Source organism: Macaca nemestrina, chromosome 8 (genome assembly GCF_043159975.1).
Source record: "Macaca nemestrina isolate mMacNem1 chromosome 8, mMacNem.hap1, whole genome shotgun sequence".
Lineage (NCBI taxonomy): Eukaryota > Metazoa > Chordata > Mammalia > Primates > Cercopithecidae > Macaca > Macaca nemestrina.
In genome coordinates this window covers 136,947,575-136,974,398 of record NC_092132.1, presented here as the reverse complement: position 1 = coordinate 136,974,398, position 26,824 = coordinate 136,947,575, and the positions used below count along the sequence as shown (strand labels likewise).

Below are 26,824 nucleotides of genomic sequence, written 5' to 3'. Positions count from 1 at the left end.
TTACATTAATTTTGTATCCTGAAACTTTGCTAAATTCATTTATCAGTTATATCAGCTTTTTGGAGGAGTCTTTAGGGTTTTCTAGGTATATGATTATATCATCAGCAAACAGTGACAGTTTGACTTCTCTTTATCGATTTGGATGCCTTTATTTCTTTTTCTTGTCTGATTGCTCTGGCTAGGACTTCCAGTACTATGTTAAATAAAAGTGGGCATCCTTGTCTTGCTGCAGTTCTCAGGGGAAATGCTTTCAAGTTTTCTCCATTCAGTATAGATGGTTTTCATTACCTTAAGGTATGTCCCTTCTATGCCAATTTTGCTGAGGGTTTAATCATAAAGGGATGCTGGATTTTGTCAAGTGCTTTTTCTGTGTCTGTTGAGATGATGATGTGATTTTTTGTTTTTAATTCTCTGTGGTGTATCACATTAACGACTTGTGTATGTTAAACCACTCCAGTATGAAACCCATTTGATCATGGTGGACTATCTTTTTGATATGCTGTTGGATTTGGTTAGCTAGTATTTTGTTATGGATTTTTGCATCTATATTCATCAAACATGTTGGTCTATATTTTTCTCTTTTTTGTTATGTCCTTTCCTGGTTTTGGTATTAGGGTGATACTGGCTTCACAGAATGATTTAGGGAGGATTCCTTCTTTCTCTATCTTGTGAAATAGTGCTGATAGAATTGATACCAGTTCTTTGAATGTCTGATAGAATTCATTTGTGAATCCATCTGTACACATATATATGTACGTGTGTGTATATGTGTGTGTGTGTATATATATATATATGATTGTGATATTTTCCTGTTGGACAAGTCCTTTTATCATTACATAATGTCCCTCTTTGTCTTTTTAAACTTCTGTTTCTTTAAAGTTTGTTCTGTCTGATATAAGAACAGCTACTCCTCTATAAGACAGGCCTTCACCTGTAATCCCAGCTGCTCAGGAGGCTGAGGCACAAGAATCGCTTGAACCTGGGAGGTGGAGGTTGCAGTGAGCCAAGATTGTGCCGTTGCACTCCAGCCTGGGCAACAGAGTGAGACTCTGTCTCAAAAAGACAAAACAAACAAAAAGAATAACTACTCCTGCTCACTTTGGTGTCCCTTTTCATGGAATACCTTTTCCCCCCCCTTTACGATAGATTTATATGAGTCCTATTTGTTAGGTGAGTGTCTTCAGAACAGCAGATACTTGGCTGGTGACTTCTTACCCATTCTGCCATTCTCTATCTTTTAAGTGGAGCATTTAGGCCATTTACATTCAACATTAGTATTGAGATGTGAGGTACTATTGTATTCATTGTGCTATTTGTTGCCTGAATACGCTTTTTTTTTTTAATTTTAATTTTAATTTTTATTTTTATTATTGTGCTTTTGTTTTATAGGTCCTGTGAGATTTATGCTTTAAGGAGGTTCTCTTTTGGTGTATTTCAAGGATTTGTTTCAATATTTAGAGCTCCTTTTAGCAGTTCCTGTAGTGCCAGGTTGGTAGTGGTGAATTCTCTCAGCATTTGTTTGTCTGAAAAAGACTATCTCTCCTTGATTTATGAAGCTTGGTTTCACTGGACACAAAATTCTTGGCTGATAAGTCTTTTGTTTAAGGAGGCTGAAGGTAGGGCCTCAATTTCTTCTAGCTTGTAGGGTTTCTGCTGAGGAATCTGCTGTTAATCTGGTATGTTTTCCTTTATAGGTTACCTGGTGCTTTTGCCTTACAGCTCTTAAGATTCTTTCCTTTGTCTTGACTTTAGATAACCTGATGACTATGTGCCTAGGATGATCTTTTTGTGGTGAATTTCCCAGGTGTTCTTTGAGCTTCTTGTATTCAGATGTCTAGCTCTCTAGCAAGGCTGGGGAAGTTTTCTTTGTTTATTCCCTCAAATATGTCTTCCAAACTTTTAGATTTCTCTTCTTCAGGAACACCAATTATTCTTAGGTTTGGTTGTTTAATATAATCCCAAGCTTCTTGGAGGCTTTGTTCATTCTTTTAAATTCTTTTTTCTTTGTCTTTGATTGGGTTAATTAAAAAATCTGATGTTCGAGTTCTGAAATTCTTTCTTCTGCTTGTTCACTTCTATTGCTGAGATTTTCCAGTGTATTTTGCATTTCTCTAAGTGTGTCCTTCATTTCCAGAAATTTCTGTTTTTGCTATCTATTTCACTGAAGATTTTTCCCTTCATACCCTGTGTCTTTTTTGATTTAATTAAATTGGAGTTTACCTTTCTCTGATGCCTCCTTGACTAGCTTAGTAACTGACCTTCTGAATTCTTTTTCTGGCAATTCAGGGATTTCTTTTTGGTTTGGATCAATTGCTGGTGAGCTAGTGTGATCTTCTGGGGTGTTAAAGAAACTTGTTTTGAAATATTACCAGAATTGTTTTACTGGTTCCTTCTCATTTGGTAGACTATGGTAGAGGGAAGATCTGGGGCTCAAGGGCTGCTGTCCATGGGGTGCTCTCTTGTTGTAGTGCTCTCCCCATTGCCCTATGTGTGTGGCTTCCTGAAAGCCAAACTGCAGTGATTGTTATTTCTCTTCACCCAGCAGAGTTACTGGGCTCTGGGCTGGTACTGGGTAGTGCCTGCACAGAGTCCTATGATGTCTCAGGTCTCTCAGCCATGGATACCAGCACCTGCTCTGATGGAGGTGGCAGGGAAGTGAAATGGATGAACTCTGTTAGGGTCCTTAGTTGTAGTTTTGTTTATTGCACTAGTTTTGTGTTGGTTGGTCTCCTGCCAGGAGGCAGCACTTTAAAGAGAGCATTAGCTGCAGTAGTATAGGGAGGATCAGGTGGTGGGCAGGACCCTAGAGCTTCCAAGAGATTATGTCCTTTGTCTTCGGCTACCAGGGTGGGTAGAAAAAGACCATTAGGTGGTGGCGGGGTAGGTGTGTCTGAGCTCACTCTCCTTGGGCGGGTCTTGCTATAGCTGCTGTTGGGAATGGGGGTGTGGTTCTCAGGCCAATGGACTTATGTTCCCCAGGGTATTAGGGCTGCTCTGCTGTGTTGTGCAGGTCGCCAGGGAAGTGGGACAAAGCCAGCAGTTACAGGCCTCACCCAGCTCCCATGTAGCCCAAAGGGCTGGTCTCACTCCCTCTGTCTCCGCCAACAGCACAGAGTTTGTTTCTAGGCAGTGGAGGAGCAGGGTTGAGAACTTGTCCCAGGCTACCAGCCTCCCGGCTAAGAAAGCATACAGGGCTTTCAGGTTTCACACCTGCTACCTGCCACAGTTTCTGTGCTATGTCTGCACTACTGCTTCAGTCCCTCACCCGAGTTCTGTCCAGGAAACTTTGTGTTTGGTCAAAATTGTTAGAAAGTTCAGCTAGAAGTTTCCTTCTCCCTGTGGTCTCTTCCCAGTTTCTCTGGTAGCCAGTTTCTCTGGTAGCCCTCTTCAAGGACCTCTGTGAGACAAAGTGAGAAATGCTGGGGACTGAGACAGCCCACAGGGCTCTTCCTGCTGCTGCTTTCTACCGCTGTGTTTCACTTGGCTCGAGTGTTCTCTATACAAGCTGTGCCTATGGCAAGCTGCTGTAAGCAGACATCCCCCAAGTGAGCATAGAAATAGACCATGCCGAAAAGGTGCTGTGAGGCCAGAGATAATTTTAAAGTAGACTTCTCATAAAAGCAATTGCAGCATATTTAGCCCTTGTGCATGTTTTGCTTGCTAAAATAACAGCTCTGCTACCAGCATGGAATAATCCCTTTGTTGCCAGAAGAGATTTGGCCTCTACAAGACACATTCAGTAGCTGACATCCTTCTGGCCTACAGGCTGTGATTGGTAGAAAATAACTGTCCCTGGGAATAGTGTTTTCCAGCTTCCTGGTACCAGGTACTTATCAAAAGTGTTGGTCATACTTACAGGACATAGATGATTTTCAGTAGAGGTGTTTTTTCTGGTTTTTGTTTTTTTCCCCCGCTCCTACATTGCTATTTGGTATTTTATGAGAAAAGGTATTCACCGAGTAATACTATGTTCTTATCACCAGAGTTGGCTGAACATCTCAAAAGTGACCATCTCACTTTCTAGAAATAGGGGTCATGTCATCTAGTACATTATCTTACCCATCCTTGGTACAACTTTTCTCCCACTGGAGTCCTAAGGCACATTGACCTAATCATAGTTCTTCCTCTCCCAAATCTGAGCAATTGGGAGCTCCTAGTCATTTATACAGTGGGTGCGTTTTCAGGCTACTGACTTTCTATTCTGTAGATAAGAACCACTTAGGAAAAGAAAATGGGCAATGTGAAGAACGAGGCCAGTGGAAAATTGTGTCCTTGCTTGTGCTTAATGCCAGTTCCACTTTCTTGGAGTTCTAAAAGCATACATTTTAGATTAAGTAAAAACTTATAGAAGAAAAGGACAGACAGTCAGTGCCAAACAGCGTAATGAAATTCAAGGCTCTGTTTGGAAAAAATGCAGCCTAAAATGATTCCAGTGTAGAAGCTTCCACAGCTTATGAGCTATGCATACTAAAGTCTTTTATAAGCATGTGCTTTGCTCTTTGAAAGGAACACTCAACAGTGTTGGGCGAGTGGGAGCTGTTTATAGCAGCTTGTCCCTCGTGCTTCAGTCTGTGTGGGTGTCGTTAAACAGGATGAAAGGCCTGTGACGATCCAAGACACTTGGAGGCTGATCCACAGAGGACTGGGACACACCACGAGACTCTCCCAGAGCGTCATTACAGTGGAAGACTTTGAGACCATTGATGCAGGATATTACATTTGCACTGCTCAGAATCTTCAAGGACAGACCACAGTAGCTACCACTGTTGAGTTTTCCTGACTTGGAAAAGGAAGCGTAATGAACTTATGGAAAGCCCATTTGTGTACACAGTCAGCTTTGGGGTTCTTTTTATTAGTGCTTTGCCAGAGGCTGATGTCAAGCACCAAACCCCAACCCCAGCATCTTGAGTCCGACCCTGACATCCAAACTAAAAGGAAGTCATCCAGTCTATTCACAGAAGTGTTAACTTTTCTAACAGAAAGCATGTATTTTGATTGCTTACCAACATATGTGTTCCTAGTTTTTATACATGTGTAAACAATTTTATATACTCATTTCTATTAAATGAACAAGCTTTTGTAAAGAATACAAAGTGGGATAAGTGTTTGTTAAGTTGGCTTAAAGTATATCCAAAAAGACTTGGTGGTGGCGATACGTGGGTCATTACCAAGTATTCTCTTTTGTATCACCACCACAATGTATTAGAATTTTAAAATGTTCTAGATACAGTTCAACTACTTATCCACAAGCAACAACTCCAGATTCAAATGCTTAGAAATGTCATTTTGTCTTAGTAGCAACTTTAAAGCAAACGTGAGTTAATTTATGAAGGTATTGAAAAAAATCATGTATGCTTCATCTTTTTAAACTGCTGCACTCAAGGGTACTAATTCTAGATTAGTCTATTCAATAAGTACAGCATGTTTTTAGAAGTTTAGCTTTTTTTTAGAAATAGATGCATAGGTTGAGAACATTCAACTTTTAGACTTTTTTTTACCATATTCAAAAATATTTACCAAGTTTGTCCAATTTTCTTACATAGCAGAAATTGTTAAAATCAGCCAAAATTTATTTCTCAAACACACACAGATAGCTTTGAATTTAGAAAAGAAGAGCTTAGCCCTAACTCTAGCTCTGTGAGCCAAGTTTCAACCCATGACCAATTATGTGGTTGCAGTGGAAATTCCGGGAAATAAACTAAGAGGAGATACCATCTTTACTGTGCTGTCAAAGGGCTATAAATTTGAAGAATGTAAAACTGAAGAATTTGAAGAATGAAGTAGGTCAGAGGATGCAATTCTTGAGTATTCCAGCATTATTTATTTGATCAAAGTAAAATACACTTTCCATCACTACAAACTGAGCACAACTACAGTTGTCTACACATCCATATTTTTGACGTGCCAACATTTTGTATTCTACATGAAACATTTGGTTTAAACAAAATCTTAAAAATTCTCTATTTTGTTTCCTATCTTCTCTCCTGTTCTCTGCCATCCTTGGAAGACGTCTTATATTAACTGCTATGAGATTTATTTCCCAGTCACATAATACGGAGGATGGCAGGGAACAACACAAGATTTACCATGTGTAGGGGATGAATGGCAAACCCAACTTTGGCTAATGTCATTGAGAACTTGGAAGCGTGAGCAGAAATATCCCAGGAAGTGGCAGTGACTCTACATTTCCATTTATCAGAAGCAAACATGGAAGGTTACATACATGATAAACTATTGGAAGTTAAAGACTTAAGACACACAGCCACTAATTTAAAAGAACATGCAACGTGAGTATCAACTTGCTATGTAGTGTACAAGTAAATGACCCAAATATCCACCTCTAGTATCCCGGATCTCTTCTTCCTACAACGGTTATTTGTACAGCCACTGAAGGTTGATTAGTAAATACTGACATCACAATGTTGACACATGCAGGGAGTGGGAGATAAAGCAACAGTTCTTCCTTCCACCTTTTCCAAAGTCTCACGATTAGGGGAGGTAATAAGTTCTGGAAAGAAACTGAAATGCAACTGGGAGGAGAGTTGGACAAGCCACATTTTCCGCTCGTCAGCGGGCCATTCTGCTACTAAAGACAGAGGGACTCCTCAAAGGGTACCTGAAAAATGAGTGTGATCCTCCCAGACTGTTTTCTTCTATCAAATACTGCATCATCGGTAAGCACTGAATCCTACCTTAATTATACTAGCCCAATGACTTCCTTTTTCTCATTCTTTATTCTAAGATTTCCCAAAATCTGTAGTATCAAATCCAGGCTTTAGTTTATTTGGAAAGTGGTTTCAGCACCTGGAAGATGAGCTGGCTCTGGGGCTCTGGAAAATCATATTCCTTTATCCTTATCCCAGAGAAACGTACGTAGGAGGTAGAAGGTTTGCTTTTGTGGCTCTGGATGGTGGAGAAAGGTAAAAAGGAAAATGAAAATAATGGGAGAGAAGAAGACAGGTTAAATCTGCAAGGATCGATCAAGGTAAAAATAAGGCGGAAAAACCCATTGGTACTGCCCTTTTTCTTTTTACATTTTTTTTTTAATAGAAAAATTAGGATTCTACATTTACACATAGCCTGAGAAAACGAATAATAGGATAGTGTTTGTTAGGCTCACATGGGTAAGTAAAAACTCTACAGAAAAATCTAGTTTCAACTGACATGGCTGAACACTGAAAAACTGCCAAGAAGTTACCCCCAAAAGATACAGAGAATGTATAGATAGGGACAAGTCAAAGCTTTCCCTGCTTTCCCTGTTATACCCTCTCCCTGCCCTGTTACAGGGCTGAGCAGAGTTGGTGGTAGATGATCATAATTCAAGCAACTATTGCTTTTTCTTCTATGGCTTTGGCTGAAATGTATATGCTGATTATTTGATTAGTACATATCCAGATATATTCAGATTTTGACATTTAATACACAGCAGAGGCGGCTGCATCAGACACATGACACTCTGTGACATCCATTTCATTCACACCCCCCCACCCCCACAGTCAGACTAAAAACTCACAAGAAGGTGTCTGTGGTGAAGGACATTACAAAGGTTATAAATCTTTATCTTAATAGGCCCCTGAGAGTTTTTCCCCCTATGCTTAGGTGAACAAGGCAATGAACAAGATGCTCTCGTTCTTTAAGTGCTTTGTGCAACAACGTCCGTGTCGACGCCGAAATCTTTTTTTGGAGGAAATCTTTTGGATGGAGGCAAAAGCCTTCCTCCAGAGTTCCAGTCTCAGAAGCTGCTGATTCCGGCGGCAGTGACGCTCCAGTTATCCTACGGTGATCACACGTGTGCTGATATACCTCTGTGCCCACGTTCCTCATTGGGGTCAGTCCTGCAGACCTGTATCAAAATGCTTTCAGAGAGTCTGTGGACTTTGGGGAGGCATCATCTGGGTGAAATGCTGGGGCTGGGGAAAGAGCCCGAATTCCTTGGTGACTGGAAAGGGATGGCAGAGGACGTGGGGGATCTCTTGGGGCTACACAGGTCCCCATTGTGCAGCTTCCACAGAAGCTCCTCGTTTTCCATGGAGAGTCGCTTGTTGACTTTCGACTCCTTCTCTAGAGACTCTTGCAGAACAGCCTGCTCCGTGGAAAGTTGCCTTGGAGAAAAAAAAGCCAGAAACCATATACGTCTATGTAAAAAAATAACTTGAAAAACTTTTCTTAGCATTTGAAATTTTGAAGTCCAAAATTATTCCTTTGGGATAAAACAGAATCCTGCACAAGGTCACAGGTATTTGGCTGGCTAAGAAACACAAACACAGGCTGGACTTGGTGGCTCATGCCTGTAATCCCGGCACCTTGGGAGGCCAAGGTGGGTGGATAACTTGAGGCCAGGAGTTCGAGACCAACTTGGGCAACATGGCAAAACTCTGTCTCTATTAAAAATACAAAAATTAGCCAAGCATGGTGACATGTGCCTGTAGTCCCAGCTACTCAGGAGGCTGAGGGGGGAGGATTGTTTGAGCCCAGGAGGTGGAGGCTGCAGGAAGCTAAGTTCACCACCGTACTACAGCCTGAGCAATAGAGTGAGACCTCATCTCAAAAAAATATAATAACTCTACTTTTTGGGCAATTTCATAGTAGGCTGAGTGCCACTTTTGCAAATATTCAACATGTTTTATGACTGTCTTATGCTGGGGGCTGTTTTCTATTTGGTTTTGTATTGCTTTTTGTCTGAAAGCATTCTCAGAGGCAGCCAGAGGCCGTGGCAGCAGGCCTGCTGGCCTGGGTCTCAGTGTATAGTCCAGGCCGCTTTGGTAAAAGCATGAACCATTACCATCACATTTTCCAGAGAGAAATCAATGCCCCTTCAACCATCTGCTTCCATCCTATTTCCAGGAGGTGCAGGGGTAGAGCGTGTCCAGAAAGTACACTGGATGTGCAAGGGAGGGGGGAGCTCAGGAGAAACGGCATTGTTTTCTTTTTACCTTGAAATTTCCATGTGCTTGTCCATCCGAGCTTTTAATTCTTCATTCTCCTGCTGGAATCGCTTCAATTTGTCAACCAATGCTGTGTTGTTGTCCACCTTGGCACAAACAAGAATTCCCACATTTATACAATATTAAAAAAACATCTCATTTCTTAAGGCACCTCATGACATAAGCACACTTGGGAGATTTAATTAAGGAAAATGCAACACCATATTAAAATATTTATACACTAACATACTGAAAAAGATTTTGAAACAGCAAAACAGAGCAGCTGGGTATTTTTAAAACATGTATGCCAAGCCACTTCAATATTGATACAAGTGGGGAACAGATTTGTTCCAGGCCACATTGTTTTGGAATTCTCTAAGAATTGGTGCCTCTTTGTGTTTCAATGTGAAATAAACTTGCAGCCACACTGCCCACACTTATCAAAGCTTATGTATCTTCTTATGAAGTGAATTTTGCAGAAAGAAAAAAAAAGAGATTCCCATGTCTGATGAAAACTCACAGGCCAACAATTCAACGTCCCTGGCAATGTTTACTATGGACTTGAACTCAGTTTCATGGTAATTCTTCAGCATTTGCCTCTGAGTGGCCACACAAAGCTGTAATTGGACAGAGCTCTTAGAGCATCCCATCAAAGAAGTAACAGGTCAGGTCAGCTGAAGATAGGTCTGTTCTCCTGCTGGCCTGTGCAGGCTGAACTTTCAAGGCAAACAGATTGATCAGCTGAGAGATGAAAGGATAAGATGCCTGAGGACATTGAATCACTTAACATGATGAAGACCTGCCTCCGTCCCCCACTCACTTTCTAAAGGTAAGGTTTTATGAAGAGGCGATATTATAGGTCCATCAGAATTCAGTCTAAGCCCCTTGTCCTTGTAGCAGGACTAACGCACTTTGAGTGTGGTGCTTAGTTCGGAGCCCGGTTGTTCTTAAGACATCCTATTATCCAGAAGCAGCGCACCGCAAGCCGTTCGGGTGAAATGACTTTCCAGAAAATGAGCCTAAACATTGAGTAATGATGCAGGAATCCCAGATAAAACAATGTGGGAAAACCCTGGAATTCGAGACTGGGAGGTATTGTCCTTTATTATCTCATCCTAGGGAAACCAGTCCTGATCACGTCACTGAGCTGATGATGGGCAGTGCTAGTGTCATGGGAAAGTCATCTTAGAAAACTTCCTGTGCTGCTCTCTTCATTTCATCAGAGGCCTGTCATTTACAAATATGAAGGGAACGGTGGGTTTCCCTGTCATTGTTGCAACCCATTCTTCCACACATCCACAATGCAAGGCTGACAGAGATTATCAGGATACCTCTGGGGCATGGCAAGAAACAAATACTAGATCAACACAAATTAAATGTGTCGTTAAGTTTACAGCATAGTCTGTTCTATTGCACATGATTTTTTGAAAGTTTTGAGGCATGAATGGCATATGGAGCGACTATTAACAGGATTATCTGAGCCACCTCTGACTACCATTTAGAAGATACCAGACTCGCTGGAACAGGACGACCTCTGGCAGGAACTGGTATGTATACTAGGTTGGGCCCATTAACAACCATGAGTTCCTTTCCTTCCTTTACAAAAATTTCCTGGTAATTCAAAGTGCTTGTATATCCACACAGGGGCTTGGCTGTTACCTCCCTCAACAGAAATCATAGTCTCCAGGAGAAAACCAAACCCCAAACCAACACAAACCAAACAGTAGAGAGGTTCCCCGTGCCCCCTACTGTCCAGGGCTGGTTTGGGTTTGAATGAGGCACTTGAAGCCTGAGTCACTCATCATGTGGGGAGCAGAGGCCAGCAGCACGTGGCAGTTGCACGGTCAACAGCAAGGCACCGCGAGGGCTGGGATCACTTAAGCTGACTTGCCAAGCTCTGCCAGCTTGGTTAGAGTCCTGGCTGGCAGCAGTTGTGTTTCAGGGCCGGACCAAGACTGATGCTGAACACTGAACATGCCATGCGTGCACACGGTTCTGGGCAGACTCCTCATACACTAACATCATTCTCTGTCCTAGAGACTGCAAACTGAATGTTATTCATAGTTTTGGTAACACTTGCTACTTGTTCAAATGGATTAATCTTATTATAGTACAATTTTTTTTTTTTTTTTTTTTAGACTGAGTCTTGCTATGTCACCCAGGCTGGAATGCAGTGGCGCCACCTCCCCAGTAGCTGGGATTACAGGCACCCACCACCACACCCTGCTAATTTTTATATTTTTAGTAGAGACAGGGTTTCACCATGTTGGCCAGGCTGGTCTTGAACTCCTGACCTCAAGTGACCTGCCCGCCTCAACCTCCCTAAACTGCGGGATTACAGGAATGAGCCACTGTGCCCAGCCCATAATTCTTTGATCACATGCTAATTCACAAGAAGCAAGATGAAGAATTTTGATCGTATTGCTTCACTGGGATTGATTTCTATTAAACATATCCAACTGCTTTGGACCTAAGAAACCTGTCCAGGGTGGGTGGCATATTAAAGTACTGATTTTACATAGATATTTAAACACTTTTCTTAAGCAGGTGAAGATTCAACATACCACTGAACTATAAGCCTGATTTGTTTGTTGTAGTTTTTCCAAGGACTGGGCGCTGTTTTACATGTTCCTTGAAAAAGAAAACATTCTAGGAGGCAGCCATGAATAAATATTGAACAAACTTGGCAAAGAAAATGTAAACTTTATCTTTCGTCTAATTTCTAAATATCTTCAGGAGCAGTTAACTCCATAGTTCTAAAATGCAGGGCACAATTTCATAGATATTACCCGATTTGTAAGATCCTCACTCATTCTGAAGGAAACATACCAGTTTCTCCATTTTCATTAACTTGATGTCCTGTTGGTGCAGTTTCTCATTCTTGATCTCCAACACAGCTTTCAGGCTTTCTAACTCCTGTTCCAGATACATGATCTGAGGATTTTTCTGGAAAGGACACAGCAAGATACTGCTCTTATTCCACACACTTACATAGTTCAAATTCTTAAAGAATCTTTGATTAGATTTAGACATTAGACAAGCAGTAAGAGACAGATGTTCCTCATCTTAGAGGAATTTCAAAGAAAGAGGTGAAAAAGAAGAGCACCTGAAGTCAAAGACTGGTCCTAATACTGAAAACAAACATTTCACTCATTTATCAGTAGGTTAATATGCAAAAACGTGAGTTGCATCAAACATGTTATTGTAGTCAAGAGAAAAACTATTGCTTACATACAAAACAGAATCTTGGTTGGAGATAAGGCTATCTGTAAGACAGTTACTGGCATTTGCCAGGAGGAAAGGGAACAACAGTTCTCTCCTACCAAACAAACTGATCAGGAAAGAAAAAGCAGTGCATTATACCGCTCTCTGGAAAACAACAGAGATAACGACATCCTGAGTCTGTGGATTTTTGTTATGATGGAGCTACGCTGACCAGGCCATACTTCTAGGGCAGACATACTACTATCATTTTATATTGCGACACCCCAGTACCTACACGGCATGGAGTACATAGCCTACTAAAATTTCTCTCCAAGAATTACCAAAGTTTGCCAGGCATAGTGGCATACGCCTACAGTCCCAGCTACTCAGGAGGCTGAGGCGGGAGGATCAACTGAGCCGGAAGGTCAAGGCTGCAGTGAACTGTGAATGCACCACTGCATTCCAGCCTGGTGGCAGAACAAGACCCTGTCTCAAAAACACGAAACTCTCCAAAATAAACGCTACATCAGGGGAGGCGTCCTTTGAGAGCACACCATTAACGTGGATTCCTCACCACCGCCCACCCACTCCTTGCTTCATTAATGGAAATTCAACTAAACCAGCCAAAATGTATGCTACAGAAGAACAGCTAAGGTCCACTGATCAGATATGTTTAACGAAGGAACGTCTTAGATAAGAGTCAGTGGTGTGGATCATCCAGCTTATCTGCCGGGGCAGTGGTTCCTGCTCTGGACAAATCCTTAGGGAGAATCCAGGAAGGGGCCTTCGGGGATTACTTAATCCAAACCCCTTACTTCACACAGAAAGAGGAAACATGTTGCACGGGTTAAGTGACCTACTCAGGAAAGATCAGGAAAGCTTCCAGAGCTGGAAAGGGTCAGGGCAGGGACTAATACTCAGATCTTCACCTCTAGGTTCTTTAGATAGTTCCCTGAGGCTGGGAGAGGTATGCGTGTGTAGGTGTGGGAGTGGGATGAGGAGAGGCTGGTGAATGCATACAAACATACAGTTAGAGGAGTAGGTTCTGTGTTCAATAACATAGCAGGGTGACTATAGTTAATATATTGTGTATTTCAAATAGCTACAAGAGAAGATAGGAAATGTTCCAAACAAAGAAATGATACAGATGACGGATACCCTAAACATCCTGACTTGGGCATTACACAGTCTATGATTGTCTCAGCACATCACATGTACCCCGTAAATACATACAAATACTAAGTATCAATTTTAAAATTTCATACATTTTATACAGTGTTATCCTCGTACATAGGATTTTTTTTTTAACCTTGAAAATAGTGAATCCTACCTCATTTTTGTTAGAGGGAAAGGCATAACTTACCGTCAGTTTTAGAATTAGAGCATTTACAAGACTTGTACCCTCTGCATTTTCTCCGCCTCGTCTGCCAGCCCGTCCCTTTCTCCTGGACTACAGTCAGACGCACTCTCTTTTTCCGCAGCCTCAGCATGCTTACGTGGCAGAAGCAGTTGGCTGGTTCTGTGTTCCTCAGTCTGACTCTGCCTTAGCTTTTCAAAAGCAGCTGCAGTAGAAGAATCCCCTCTGTGTACCGGAGGCTCTTTCAAACCTGTTTCCTGAGCCATCAGTAAGGTTTACACCCTGCATATCCCTGCATATATGTAAGTCTAGATTTCGTCTGAAATCACTGACTCTTCCTAAGAATCTTCTAGAATCTTTGAAGTTTCTTTGACTATAAGCTCATCTAATGTTATCAAATAGCTAGAGGGTCTCCCAATGAGATTATTAGCAGAAGGTCTCACTGAGAGATCCACATATGTACTTTCAGACCTGGCCAGAGATTTAAGTGGAGAAAAGCTTGCTTCAGCAGTCCCAGAGCATAAACATGGAATGAAAATGGTGGTACTAAAGGCAGAAGCAGCCAGGAAAAAAATTTTTTTCAAAAAGACAAAAAAAGGTTGGAGGAAGGCAGGGGAGAAAGGACAAATGTGCCAACAGAAATTTCAGCTTCCAAGAGATTTGTACTTTTCAGAAGTGACATTTATCCATATGATGAAATATTATTCATCCATAAAAAGAAATGAAATACTGAGATAGGCTAAACCACAGATGAACCTTGGAAACTTTATAATAAGTAAAAGATACCAGTCTTAAAGGACCACATGTTGTACAATCAACCTTTTGTATTAATTCCTCAGAATAAGTAAATCCATAGAGATAGAAAGTAGACTGGGGATAGTCTGGTGCTGGGGAATTTGGGGGAAATGGGGAGTGACTGCTAACAGGTCCAGGGTTCCTTTTGGGGTGATAAAAATGTTCTAGAATGAAGTACTGGTGACCAATGGACAACTTTATGAATATACTAAAAGCCACTGAATTTTACATTTTAAAAGAGTGAACTTTTCCTGGCCAACGTGGTGAAACCCCGTTTCTATTAAAAATACAAAAATTAGCTGGGCATGGTGACGCATGCTTGTAATCCCAGCTACTCGGGAGGGTGAGGCAGGAGAATCACTTGAACTAGGGAGTCGGAGGTTGCAGTGAACCAAGATTGTGCCACTGCACTCCAGCTTAGGTGACAGAGTGAGACTCCATCTCAAAAAAAAAAAGAAAAAAGAAAAAAAAAGAGTGAACTTTGTAGTTTGTAAATTATATCTCAATACAGTGATTTAAAAAAAAAAAAAAGTGTTGACATAAAACCCTAATCCTAATTGGCAGTTTCAGTTTCCTTCCTTTTCTGTAGTATTAGCTTAGAACACCAGAAACATCCTGGACTTCATCTGTATGTCAGCTTTTAGGATGGTAAAACAAGACACCAGTAAGCAAAGAAGCTCTTTTACACACCTTAGAAAGCACGTTGCCAGACATGAAAAGGATTCCAAACCTGTGTTATTTCTCTGGCTGCTGAGTACTTCAATGACTCTAAAAGGCAATTAAGAAGAAAAATTCCATCCTGATAAAGGAGCACACACAACTTACTAAATTTGCTTTCTCTCTTGCTATTCTTTTTTGTTCTTCTGATTTCAGTTTTTCATTTAAAGCATCATTTTCACTCTTCAGATCACTGATTTGCTTCTAAAACACAAAACAATGAGATGGGGAACATAAGTTAACAAGAAGACCCCAGAAACTCAGCGTACGTACACAGAAACATTAAAACCAAACAAAATCAAAAAGGATAATTTTTTTGTGGGGGATGCTGGGATATTGGCATTCACCCACCTCTAGCGATTCCTGCTTCTCAGAAAGTAAATCTTCAAGTGATTTCTTTTCTATTTCATGGCCTTTCTTAATTTCTGGGAAGATAAAAGGATATTTTTGAGACAATAACATTCTATAAGATCAATGTATTCCACAACGGTGAAAGCATATAGATGCAGGGGTTGACGAGGAAGCCATATGATGTTACTTTACATCTATGGTATGCTTTTATGTAAACTGGCCATCTGTTCTCAAAGTAGCCTTGAGAGGTGGGCAGGGTAGAATTCCCATTTTATGACTGACAGCACTGAGGCCCACCAAGGCCCACAGAGGCCATGCGACCTTAGGAAAACACTGCGTGCCATTTCAGGGCAGGCTCTCATAAATGCCACTCTAGACTCCTGGTCTGGAAACCCCGTGCTCTCTTGAATTTCCTCTTCATGACCTAAACGTAAGTCTATAATTACACTCATTTCTAGCAGGAAGGAAGAAAAACAATGTTTCCTAAAAGTGTGCCCGGAGCCAGTCACTTTTACACATTATCATCTCTGCCTGACTTTGGGCAACTCTTATTTCTCTGGGGAGAAAGTCCTTGCTGATGGTCACACAGCCGGTTCCCAGCACACGTCCACGCTGCCCTGTAAGGTGCAACTGGTTTAGCAGAAAGACTGTGAGCGACACTGCCGATTCTGTTCTGAAAGCAGTGGCTTACACCCTTGCACTGATGAAAGACGAAAAATAGAAAAGACTCTTTTTCTATTCAGTAAGTGACACCGACATTTCACAGCTCCATTGCTGTGTGGGAGCACTTGGGGTGGATCCTTTACCGTGGATCACAAGATAGAAACTTTTACTTTCAACTTCCCAGGAACCTAAGCCGGCAACCACCATCCCCAAAATAGCCTTTACAATCTTTCGAAGCCCATTCTATTTAACACAAGGCTGGCATTTGTCACTATTATTTGCATCTTTAGTGGGAAAAGGCATCTGTTAACAATGAACAATGCAAAAAGGAACCAAGAACACCCCACCCTGAACACCACAGGGCATTTGCTGAAGCAGAAAGTTAAGACTCATTTCCATCTTAAAACATATCAGGTGGTTCCTTCAGATTTTATTCTGTTTAAAGAAGAAAAAAAGCATCCTTGCCTGAAAGGGAGGCTTCATAGGCCTTCTTGAGCAATTCAACTTTCTCGGAGTGGCTAGCTTCAATTTCCAACTTAGAGGTTTCATGGGCAGCATTTAAGTTGTCAAACTATAAGAAACAAACAAAACCGTGGTTTAACAGTAAAACCAAATGTCCTAAGTGGAATAAGCAAAGCAACCACATTAAGAGACTTCACAGCTTCCCAGGTAAGCTTGGGGTCTAGTTTAAAGGCTCCCCAACACATACAAAGGCCAGGGCAGTGGTTCACACCTGTAACCTCAGCACTCGGGAGGCAGAGGTGGAGGATCACTTGAGCCCAGCAGTTCAAGTCCAGCCTGGGCAATGTCACAAGACTCGGTCTCTAGACACACACAAAGAATGCATAAAGAGCAACCCAACTGGGGTTCACCACTCAGCTCTCCTCTGTCTCCTTCCCTACCCTCAGGAACACAGACACAGAGGCTCTCCAGAGTGATGGATGGAAATGGCTGCATCAGCCACAAGGGAGGACCAGGAATGAGGATATGTTTTACAGTGACAGGGCCACATGCTCTGCGCCTGTCATTTGACCACTCAGGCCCTAGCATGTACCTGGCCTGGAGTAGACACTCTGCAGATAATTACTAAATGAAAAACTGAGTTAAAAAGGGAGCTATGAAATCAGAAAGGTTTGATACTCTATTCAGTGAAAAAAAATAGGGTATTTAAACAAATGCCACTAAAAAAAAAAAAATGCAGAACAATAGTTTGGCAGCACAACACCAGGATGTTTATAAGGGATTATTTCTGGGTAGAAAGAAAGGGTTGTTTCTCAATTTTATCTTTTCCTCCTCCTTTTCTTCCCTTCTTTCACTTAACATACATACATTGCTTTGCTCATAGGAAAACTCTTCAATTAAAAAGACATTGTTTCAGAGGTGGGTGGATCATCTGAGGTTGGGAGTACGAGACCAGCCTGGCCAACATGGTGAAACCCTGTCTCTACTAAAAACACAAAAATTAGCTGGGCATGGTGGTGGGTGCCTACAGTCCCAGCTACTCAGGAGGCTGAGGCAGGAGAATCACTTGAACCCAGGAGGCGCGGAGGGTGCAGCGAGCCAAGATCAAGCCACTCTACTCCAGTCTCTAGCCTAGGCAACAGAGTGAGACTCTGTCTTAAATAAACAACAGTAACACACTTTTTATACCTATTAGACTAAAAAACAAAGAGAAGCTCATCAAGGATGTGAATAGCAATCAGGATTCAAGCAAGCAGCAGAGGCCTCAGACAAGCTCTGGCTGCAAAAGCACAGACCTGCTCTTGCAGTTGCATTTTGTACTTCTCTGCTTCTTCAACGTAAGTGTCCCGAAGCTTTTCATACTCCCTGGTGTAAAATTCCTTAAGCCGATTCTCTCGTTCTGTTTTTTCAGCCTGGTGCTGCTGGACAAATGCTTCATACGCTGTTTGTAACTCATTCCTGGCTTTTTCTAACTTCTCACAGGTGGTTGAAGCAGTGACTGAAAACAGATGAGAAAGAAGAGGGAAGAGGTCATTTTATTTGTGAAATGTCCTATATTCACTGCAGTCACACACAGCTGTGATGACACCTGAAGCATAAACCCATGATGTCTCGGGTCTCTGGTGACCCTATGTTCAAACGTAACAGTATGGAACTGAATTGTAAAAAGGAACACGAGGGCAGGGCATGGTGGCTTACACCTGTAATCCCAGCACTTTGAGAGGCCGAGGTGGGGGAATCACCTGAGGTCAGGAGTTCAAGACCAGCCTGGTCAACATGGCGAAACCCTGTCCCTCTTAAAACTACAAAAATTAGCCAGCATGGTAGCAGGTGCCTGTAATCCCAGCTATTTGGGAGAGTGATGCAGAACTGCTTGAACCCGGGAGGCGGAGGTTGTAGTGAGCCAAGATCACGCCACTGCACTACAGCCTGGGTGACAGACTGAGACTCCATCTGGAAACCGCCCCCCCCTCCCCCACCCAACCAACACACACACACTCAAAAAAGTGACGCCCAAGCAGTAAGAGAAGTACTTCAGAAGAGCCAGGTTTCCAAGGGAAGATCCCCTCTCATGCGGTGACCAGTCAATGCAGTGGTCAAGAAAAGAGCCTCAGCCAGGCCGAGACATTTCTTAGGACAAGCGACTCCTCCGTCTCCCAGCCAGCCAGTGTGGCAGAAGCTCATACAAGAGCAAGAAAGACCAGGGAGAACAAACGAGTGGACCTTAAGCTTGTGCTTAATTTCAGCTGATTATAATTTGTGATTTCAAAACTAATTAAAATGAAATATTAGTCTCTATTAAACACAAATCACCAGAGCACAAATATCTTAGGAAATAAAAACACATCTTAAAAGCACCCACACAGGCCAGGCATGGTGGTTTATGCCTATAATTCAAGTATTTTAAGAAGCTGATGCAGGAGAATCATTTGCGCCCAGGAGTTCATGACCAGCCCGTACAACACAGGAAAACCCCATCTCTTAAAATTAAAAAAAAAAAAAAATTATCCAGGCATGATGGTGTGAGCCTGTAGTCCGTGCTACCAAGGAGGCTGAGGTGGGAGGATCACTTGAGCTCAGGAGGTTGAGGCTGCAGTGAGCCATGATTGCACAACTGTTGGGCAACAGAGTGAGACCCTATCTCAAAAAAAAAAAATTATAAAATGAAAGGTTAAAAAAACTTTATATATGTATAGAGAGAGAGAGAGAGAGAGAGAGAGAGACAGGGCGAGAGAGAGAGAGAGAGAGAGAGAGAGAGAGAGACAGACACAGAGAGAAAGAGAGAGAGACGAGTCTTGCTCTAACACCCAGGTTGGAGTGCAATGGCACGATCTTGGCTCACTGCAACCTCTGACTCCCAGGTTCAAGTGATTCTCCTGCCTCAGCCTCCTGAGTACCTGGGATTACAGGTGCACGCCACCACACCCAGCTAATTTTTGTATTTTTAGTAGACACGTGGTTTCACCATGTTGCTCAGGCTGGTCTTGAACTCCTGACCTCGTGATCCGCCTGCCTTGGCCTTCTGGTTAATATATTTTAGAAGGGCAAAGTAATCTGATAAACATACTAGAAAATTAGAGCATCTTATCTCTTCCCTACAACTACCAAAAACAGAATGACTAACAATATAATACATGGCAGAACACACCAAAAGATATATGTACACACACTACAATAAATCCTAGCAAATCGTGAATTCCTGAGGAAGTCTGACTTTGGACGTTCCCAGTCTTCCGTCATCGAGATGTAAATACAAGCAGACAGGGTACTACTGTAATTGTCAGGGGTACACATGCTGTCCACACCCCCAGAGTGCCCGTGGATTAATACAACACGGTTGCTGGCAAATCTGTTAAATTAACCCTTACCTCTCTTTTGGAAAGGAATAACATATCAGGAGTTGTTGAAGGAAGATTATTTTAGGACAGAGAAAAGGATAATTTAGATCAGTAATTATGTGACCTAAGGAATGTGAAAAATGGCAGGTTCTTAGGAAAATTTCCTACAATGGTGTCGACTTGTTATCTCAGGAACCTGCCATGTGGTGGTAGAAATACCCAAGTCACATGGCCCATATCAGAATTCTTTCAGAGGAAAAGGAGGCCACATTGAAATAATGGCAGGAATAGTGTCTGCTAAAGAGAACCCTTAAAAATTAAATAAATCCACAAATGTTTATTGAAGGGCAAAGAATGAACATTAAAAAAAAAATCCCCAAAACAAAAACTATTTCTCGGTGCCTGGCACAGAATGGGGCTCCTTATCTTGTTTAACCCTCACAGAGGACCTTCCGCAACATATAAATAAGGAAACTGCCACAGAGAGGCTAAATCATCTGCCCAGGCACAGAGCTGGCAAGTGTGAGAGGATGGGTTTCGGTGAGCAGTCTGAATTCTGATTCTGTCTGCACCCAAAGCCTGGGTCCCTTCTTTCCCACCAAGCTGTCTCTTGTGCCAGGGCTGGAATGCAGCATCACGGGGCCTCTACTGGAAGAGACACAGACAGAGAAGTGGCGGGACCAGGCCAGACCTGAGGGCCCAGGGAGTGGCACTCAGGATAGTTTACATCCAGTCAGGGTGGACCAAAGGTTTGGTCTGATTTTTAAAACAATTAAAATAAAAACCAAAAATAAAAACTGTGATGAGGGCTGGGCACAGTGACTCACGCCTGTAATCCCAGCACTTTGGGAGGTCAAGGTGGGCAGATCATGAGGTCAAAAAATCGAGAAGGAGGACAACATGGTGAAACCCTGTCTCTACTAAAAATACAAAAATTAGCTGGGCATGGTGACGCGTGCTTGCAATCCCAGCTACTCGGGAGGGTGAGGCAGGAGAATCGCTTGAACCTGGGAGGCAGAGGTTCCAGTGAGCCAAGATCACGCCACTGCACTCCAGCCTGGCGACAGGGAGAAACTTCATCTCAAAAGCAAAAACAAACTGTGATGAAGCTGACATCAAATTAACAATTTTAATTATTTTTAAGTGTACAATTCAGTGGCATTAAATACCCTCACATCGTTGTGTAAGCTTTGCCATGATCCGTTCTCCAGAACGTTACCCCCCAACCTGAAACTCCATACCAATTAAACAGCAACAACCCATCCCCTCCCCTTCCCCAAGGCCCTGGCAGCGACCATTTTACTTTCTTTCTCTATGAATCTGACCACTCAGTACCTCATATACCTGGACTCATATAGTACTTGTCCTGTTGTGACTGTTTATTTCATTGAGCATATGTCCTCAAGGCTCATCCAAGATGTGGGATGTGTCACAATTTCCTTCCTTTTGAAGGCTCAACAGTATTCCATTGTTGGCCAGGTGCAGTGGCTCATGCCTGTAATCCCAGCACTTTGGGAGGCCAAGGCAAGCAGATCGCTTGAGTTCAGGAGTTCGAGACCAGCCTGGCCAACGTGGCGAAACCCCATCTCCACTAAAAATACAAAAATTATCCCAGCATGATGGTGCACATCTATAGTCCCAGCTACTGGGGAGGCTGAGGCAGGAGAATTGCTTGAACCCAAGAGGTGGCGGTTGCAGTGAGCCAAGATGACACCACTGCACTCCGGCCTGGGCGACAGAGCAAGACTCTGTGTCAAATAATAATAATAATAATGATAATATTCCATTGTACCTACAGATGACATCTGTGCATCCACTGACCATACACGGACACTTGGGTTGCCTCCACCTTTGGCTATTGTGAGTAATGCTGCTATGAACGCCAGGGGACAAATACATGCCTGAGTCCCTGCTTTCAATTCTTTGGTGTACATACCCAGAAGGAATTGATGACTCATATGGCAATTCTATTATTAACTATTTGAAGGACTATGGTAGTCTTTTCCATAGTGGTTGAACCATTCTACATTCCCATCAGCAGTACCACACACAAGGGTTCCAATCTCTCCACATCTTCACCAGAACCTATTTTAGTTTTTCTTTTCTTTTTTTTTTTTGAGATGGAGTCTCACTCTGTCGCCCAGGCTGGAGTGTAATGGCCGGATCTCAGCTCACTGCAAGCTCCGCCTCCCGGGTTTCCGCCATTCTCCTGCCTCAGCCTCCTGAATAGCTGGGATACAGGCGCCCGCCACCTCGCCCGGCTAGTTTTTTGTATTTTTTAGTAGAGACGGGGTTTCACCGTGTTAGCCAGGATGGTCTCGATCTCCTGACCTCATAATCCACCCGTCTCGGCCTCCCAAAGTGCTGGGATTACAGGCTTGAGCCACCGCGCCCGGCCTATTTTAGTTTTTCAAATATATATAACAGCCATCCTAATGAGTACATCACTGTGGTTATGATTTGGTCAGTAGATTTTCAAATTGAGCCATGTGATAGAAATTAAATTCTGGCATCAAGGGTGAAAATCCTATCCCAGCATGAGCAATGGTGGGAGACGGAATGGTGAGCCTTGGTGACTAAGAAACTCACAAAGCAGAAAAGATAGAACCCATAAAGACAGACGGAGGCCAGATTACAGGGGCCATCGCATGGAACTCAAGCCTTTAGGACTGAACATTAAAAGTTTTTTTTTTCCTTTAAAAGAATTTAGTAAAAGATAGTGACAGTCTTGATTGCTGGAAGTTTTTTTTTTTTTTTTTTCCTTTAAAAGAATTTAGTAAAAGAGAGTGATGGTCCTGACTGTTGGAAGTTTTTTTCTTTTTTTCATTTAAAAGAATTCAGTAAAAGATAGTGATGGTCTTGACTGCTGAAGAACATTCTCTTCACATTCACTTTTCCTTCTATTACACTAGTAACCACAGAAGAAAAAATGACTCAAGACGTCCAATGTTAGTCAAACGAGTAAACACAGCATTACCTTCTGCCAAGTAACTTTCCGACTCTGAAGGCTCCTCGTGTGAATCTCATACTAGAACTTTCTATGAAAACCTACAACTTCACAAGCCACTGGTGAAATCATCAAATAAGTTTCCAGTCAGAGAAATTCTAGTTTCATGCAGCCTTTTCACTTGCTTTTCTTAAAATTTCAGATATTCCCCAAGTTAGAAAAAGAAAAGTAAGAACATGATCTGAACCCATCTGGAAGCTCATATCCGGGACAGAAACATCTAAGTGAATTCAGGGACTCAGCAACACACAAGAGACTGCCTTCAAGCCCTGGGCTAGAAGAGCCTTGAAGCAGACGTTAACAGCAGGCTACCCTGGCTGATTTTAACGCATCTGTTTATAATAAAAATACTGTTGGCCTGAATATATAATTATGGCACATCAGCCTTTAAAACCAAATAGGATACACAAAAGTCCTTTCCCATTAGCCATGGGACAGGGCTGTTTCTCTGTTTACCAAAAAAAAAAAAGGCAGCTCTGAAGTTTTGTTGGCCACCATAAGTGAGGTGAAGAGAGGACACATGGGAAGAAACGGGAAGGAGAAAGGGAGAAAATGGGTCACATGGGAGAACGGGAGGTTCACTGCTGTTATTGCGACAGTCCAAAGCGGCAGGCCCAGCCCCAGACGGTGACATCAGCCTGCAGCTGTGCACAGACCTTTGCTCTGTTTACTGGCCTGGTGTGCTGCTGGGGAACAGCTGGGCTGCAGTCATCGCTCACACTAATGGCTTTAGTTTGAAAAACCTGGCCTGGGCTCTGAAGGAAACATTTATTTGGCATAAAGAACTCAAGAAGAACTTTTTAAAGGATGCACGTGTAAACACTGTGTTAAAGGTTCTCAGAGCGCTCCTCGACAGCTGTGACATAATGTGTGTGTGTGGCGGTGGGGGGCGTGCATAACCCTGATTTGAGGCCGTGGACTTTCCTATGCACTGACTACAGCTTAGGGGAGATTTATGGTACCACCTGTGTGTGCTCTAGCCCCTATCCTCAGTGTAGTCTCTTCTTGCTTATTCTCCAGAATTCCACTCACTTTCAATTAATCAGACGTCTGCCCAACAAAGCCAAAACCAAACATTAAATGGTTCTGAATTTACATCAAGTGAGCATGGAACTTTCCCCCAGTGATACATGCGACTGTTTAAAAGTAGGTATTACACAAACACAAAGGTAAAGTAGTCCTTTTGTCCCTTTTTTTTTTTTTTTTTTTGAGACAGAGTCTTGCACTGTTGCCTGGGCTAGAGTGCAGTGGCGCGATCTCGGCTCACTGCAACCTCCTCCTCCTGGGTTCACGCGATTCTCCTGCCTCAGCCTCCCGAGTAGCTGGGACTACAGGTGCCCGCCACCACACTTGGCTAATTTTTTGATTTTTTAGTAGAGACAGGGTTTCACTATGTTGGGCAGACTGGTGTCGAACTCCTGACCTTGTGATCTGCCCACCTCAGCCTCTCAAGTGCTGGAATTACAGGTGTGAGATACTGCGCCCAGCCTCTGTTGTTTTAATCGTTCCATTAGTTGATTTTGTTTTTAAAGCATGTATATGATTAAGAACACCAACAAACCACTGCTTGTAGGAGAACTGTTGGGCAACTTTTGTATACACGTTTGTAAACCATGAAAGCTATCTCCAGCAATCTAGCTTAAAAGAGGAAATACAGTTCTCAGGATTTCAGGAAAAAGAAAAGAGAAAGGAAGAAAGGAGAAGGGGGGAAGGGAGGAAAGGAGAAGAAAAGGCAGACTCATGTACAAAATCATCTCTAAAGTATAAGGCCATATTGAGATTAGAAGTCAGTATTTTCACTCTGTAATGAACCACCCGAGAATTCTAGGCCAGTGGCCCTCCCTGACAGTTTAAATCATGGATAGCTGAGCAAGAAAAAAAAAAATCGTAACAAGTGAAATGCTAAGTTTTGCTTTTCAAATAATTATCAGGATGATATGTGGAAAATGTCCAGTGCCACAGTCAAACATAATCTCTGGAAAACAGAGCTGGAGTCCTCCCAGGTCCTTCAGCACTGAGCCCTGCAGAGCAGGAGTGAAGCCATTACTTAATTAGTCCTCATGGCTTTTTCTCAGAGGGGAAGGTCAGACTTCTATTATTTCCATCTCATAGAGACTCATTTCCCTTTGTTAATTGATAAATGTACTGTTCACAGAGAAAAGCATTACATAGCCATGGCCTGACATTGTTAATATTCTTTTGAAATGATACAGCGCTTTCCTAGTTTTTATATCTGAGTAGCACGCTTCACTATGAGATGACCAAAAATATTTTAATGCTCAAGAACATAAATAAACGTCCTAGTAGAATAGAGCCAAAATTACTTGGGTTCAAATCTCAGTCACACCACTTAGCTGCTACATCACTCGAGCAAATTACTTAAACTTTCTAAGCCTACATTTTTTTTTTTCTTTTGAGATGGAGTCTTCCTCTATCACCCAGGCTAGAACGTAGTGGCGCAATCTCTGCTCACTGCAACCTCTGCCTCCCGGGTTTAAGCGATTCTCTTGCCTCAGCCCCTTGAATAGCTGGGATTACAGGCATGCACCACCATACCCGGCTAATTTTTATATTTTTAGTAGAGACAGGGTTTCACTATGTTGGCCAGGCTGCTCTAGAACTGCTGACCTCAAATGATCCGCTTGCTTCGGCCTCCCAAAGTGCTGGGATTACAGGCATGAGCCACCGTACCTTGCCTAAGCCTACATTTCTTCATTTTTAAAATGGAGATAATATTAGTCCCTTCTCTATAGGATGAAATAGCACAGGTGAAGCACTCACCCCAGTGCTTGGCCACAGTAACTGCAGATAAACTGTATAACTGTTATAGCTTGCAAGAGTCCACTGATTCCAATGTGTTTGAAGATTCCTGGTAGACAGGCTTGGGGTTAAGTAACAGAAATTTAACAGTTAACAAGCAGCATTGCTGGCCTAGTATTCGAATTTGATGCATATGCACGCACACACATAGGTATTACGGTGGAGTATACACTCACTTCAAGTATTCACCTTCCACTATTATTGTTCTCGACATTATATGCAATAGAATTTTCCTAATTTGGAGGAGGTTTTATGTAAATCAGACCTAAAATATAAAAAGAAAAGTGCCAGGCAAATTTTCATAGTGCCACATAAGAGATTATGATAGAAAGAAGAGACGAACAGGAAAAAGAGATGATTCCATTCCCAAGTTGCATACATGCACCTTTCCCGGACACTCCGGCCAGCCTGCTGTGGGCGGCAACTCTCGCCCACCCCACCTCGAAATCCCCACCTCTGCACCAGCTAGGATGGAGAAGAGCAGCCTGCCTCCAGCTCTGCCTGCAGTGGGCCCCGCACTCTCTCTTGGCCGCCTGGGAAACTGGCCTCCTCCTCTCAGTTCTGGGCTCCTTGACTTCTTTCTTCAACAGCACATACCCAATACACTTCTCAGGCTAAACTCTCACTTCTCTTGTGCCCCCAGAACCAGGAGGCGACGCTACCTTCTACTGTAGAGTGTGATAATGTCATAACATTCTACGAGGGGAAATCCGATCACCACACACGTCCATGGCAAGTGACTATGCTGGTGACTCTCTTAAGCCAGGGTCTAACCTGGTTTGAAAGTGGAGGTAGTAATATCACCGAACAGGTAACCAAGAAGTTGTTTTTAAACATCAAGTTGATGCTTTGTGGACAGGCAGTGGCCGAAAGAAGAAAAAGGTGGGACCTAGACTATCCCACAAATAGGCATGTCCAGTTTCCTGGGTCTCCGTGTCCTGATATGGAAGGTAGGAACTAATACCACCTGTTCGGCCAACCGTATAGATTGGTGAGAGTAAAGTGAAACAGAGTTACTATTACGCCTGGTAGAAAAAGTCTCCCCAGCCTGTGGAATACTCCGCTACTCCCAGAGTGCCAGGGTTTCCGTCTCTAAAGATACTTTGTCAAATGACCATGAAATTTTGCAGACAAGTGGTAGACAAGGTTCTTTTTCTGAATTTCAAAATTATCTCCAAATGGCTTT

General features: G+C 42.6%; 2 protein-coding genes across 14 annotated transcripts in view; one reads left to right on the top strand and one right to left on the bottom strand.

Moving 5' to 3' along the window:
* The window catches only part of LOC105463734 (platelet derived growth factor receptor like), a 68,435-nt gene extending 61,391 nt beyond the window's left edge, over positions 1–7,044 (top strand). Inside the window, exon 6 of the mRNA XM_011710994.3 lies at positions 4,592–7,044. Coding sequence (XP_011709296.1) covers positions 4,592–4,780 — 189 coding nt within the window. The 3' untranslated portion in view covers positions 4,781–7,044. The remainder of the gene's footprint in view (positions 1–4,591) is intronic.
* Positions 5,799–26,824, bottom strand: part of LOC105463733 (microtubule associated scaffold protein 1) — a 166,469-nt gene continuing 145,443 nt past the window's right edge. For all 13 annotated transcript variants that reach the window (XM_071068583.1, XM_011710988.3, XM_011710987.3 and 10 more), the window contains 7 exons: positions 17,769–17,971; positions 16,477–16,582; positions 15,349–15,422; positions 15,106–15,201; positions 11,754–11,870; positions 8,934–9,031; positions 5,799–8,102 (listed from right to left, as the gene is read on the bottom strand). In XM_071068583.1, coding sequence (XP_070924684.1) covers positions 7,889–8,102; positions 8,934–9,031; positions 11,754–11,870; positions 15,106–15,201; positions 15,349–15,422; positions 16,477–16,582; positions 17,769–17,971 — 908 coding nt within the window. In that variant the 3' untranslated portion in view covers positions 5,799–7,888. The remainder of the gene's footprint in view (positions 8,103–8,933; positions 9,032–11,753; positions 11,871–15,105; positions 15,202–15,348; positions 15,423–16,476; positions 16,583–17,768; positions 17,972–26,824) is intronic.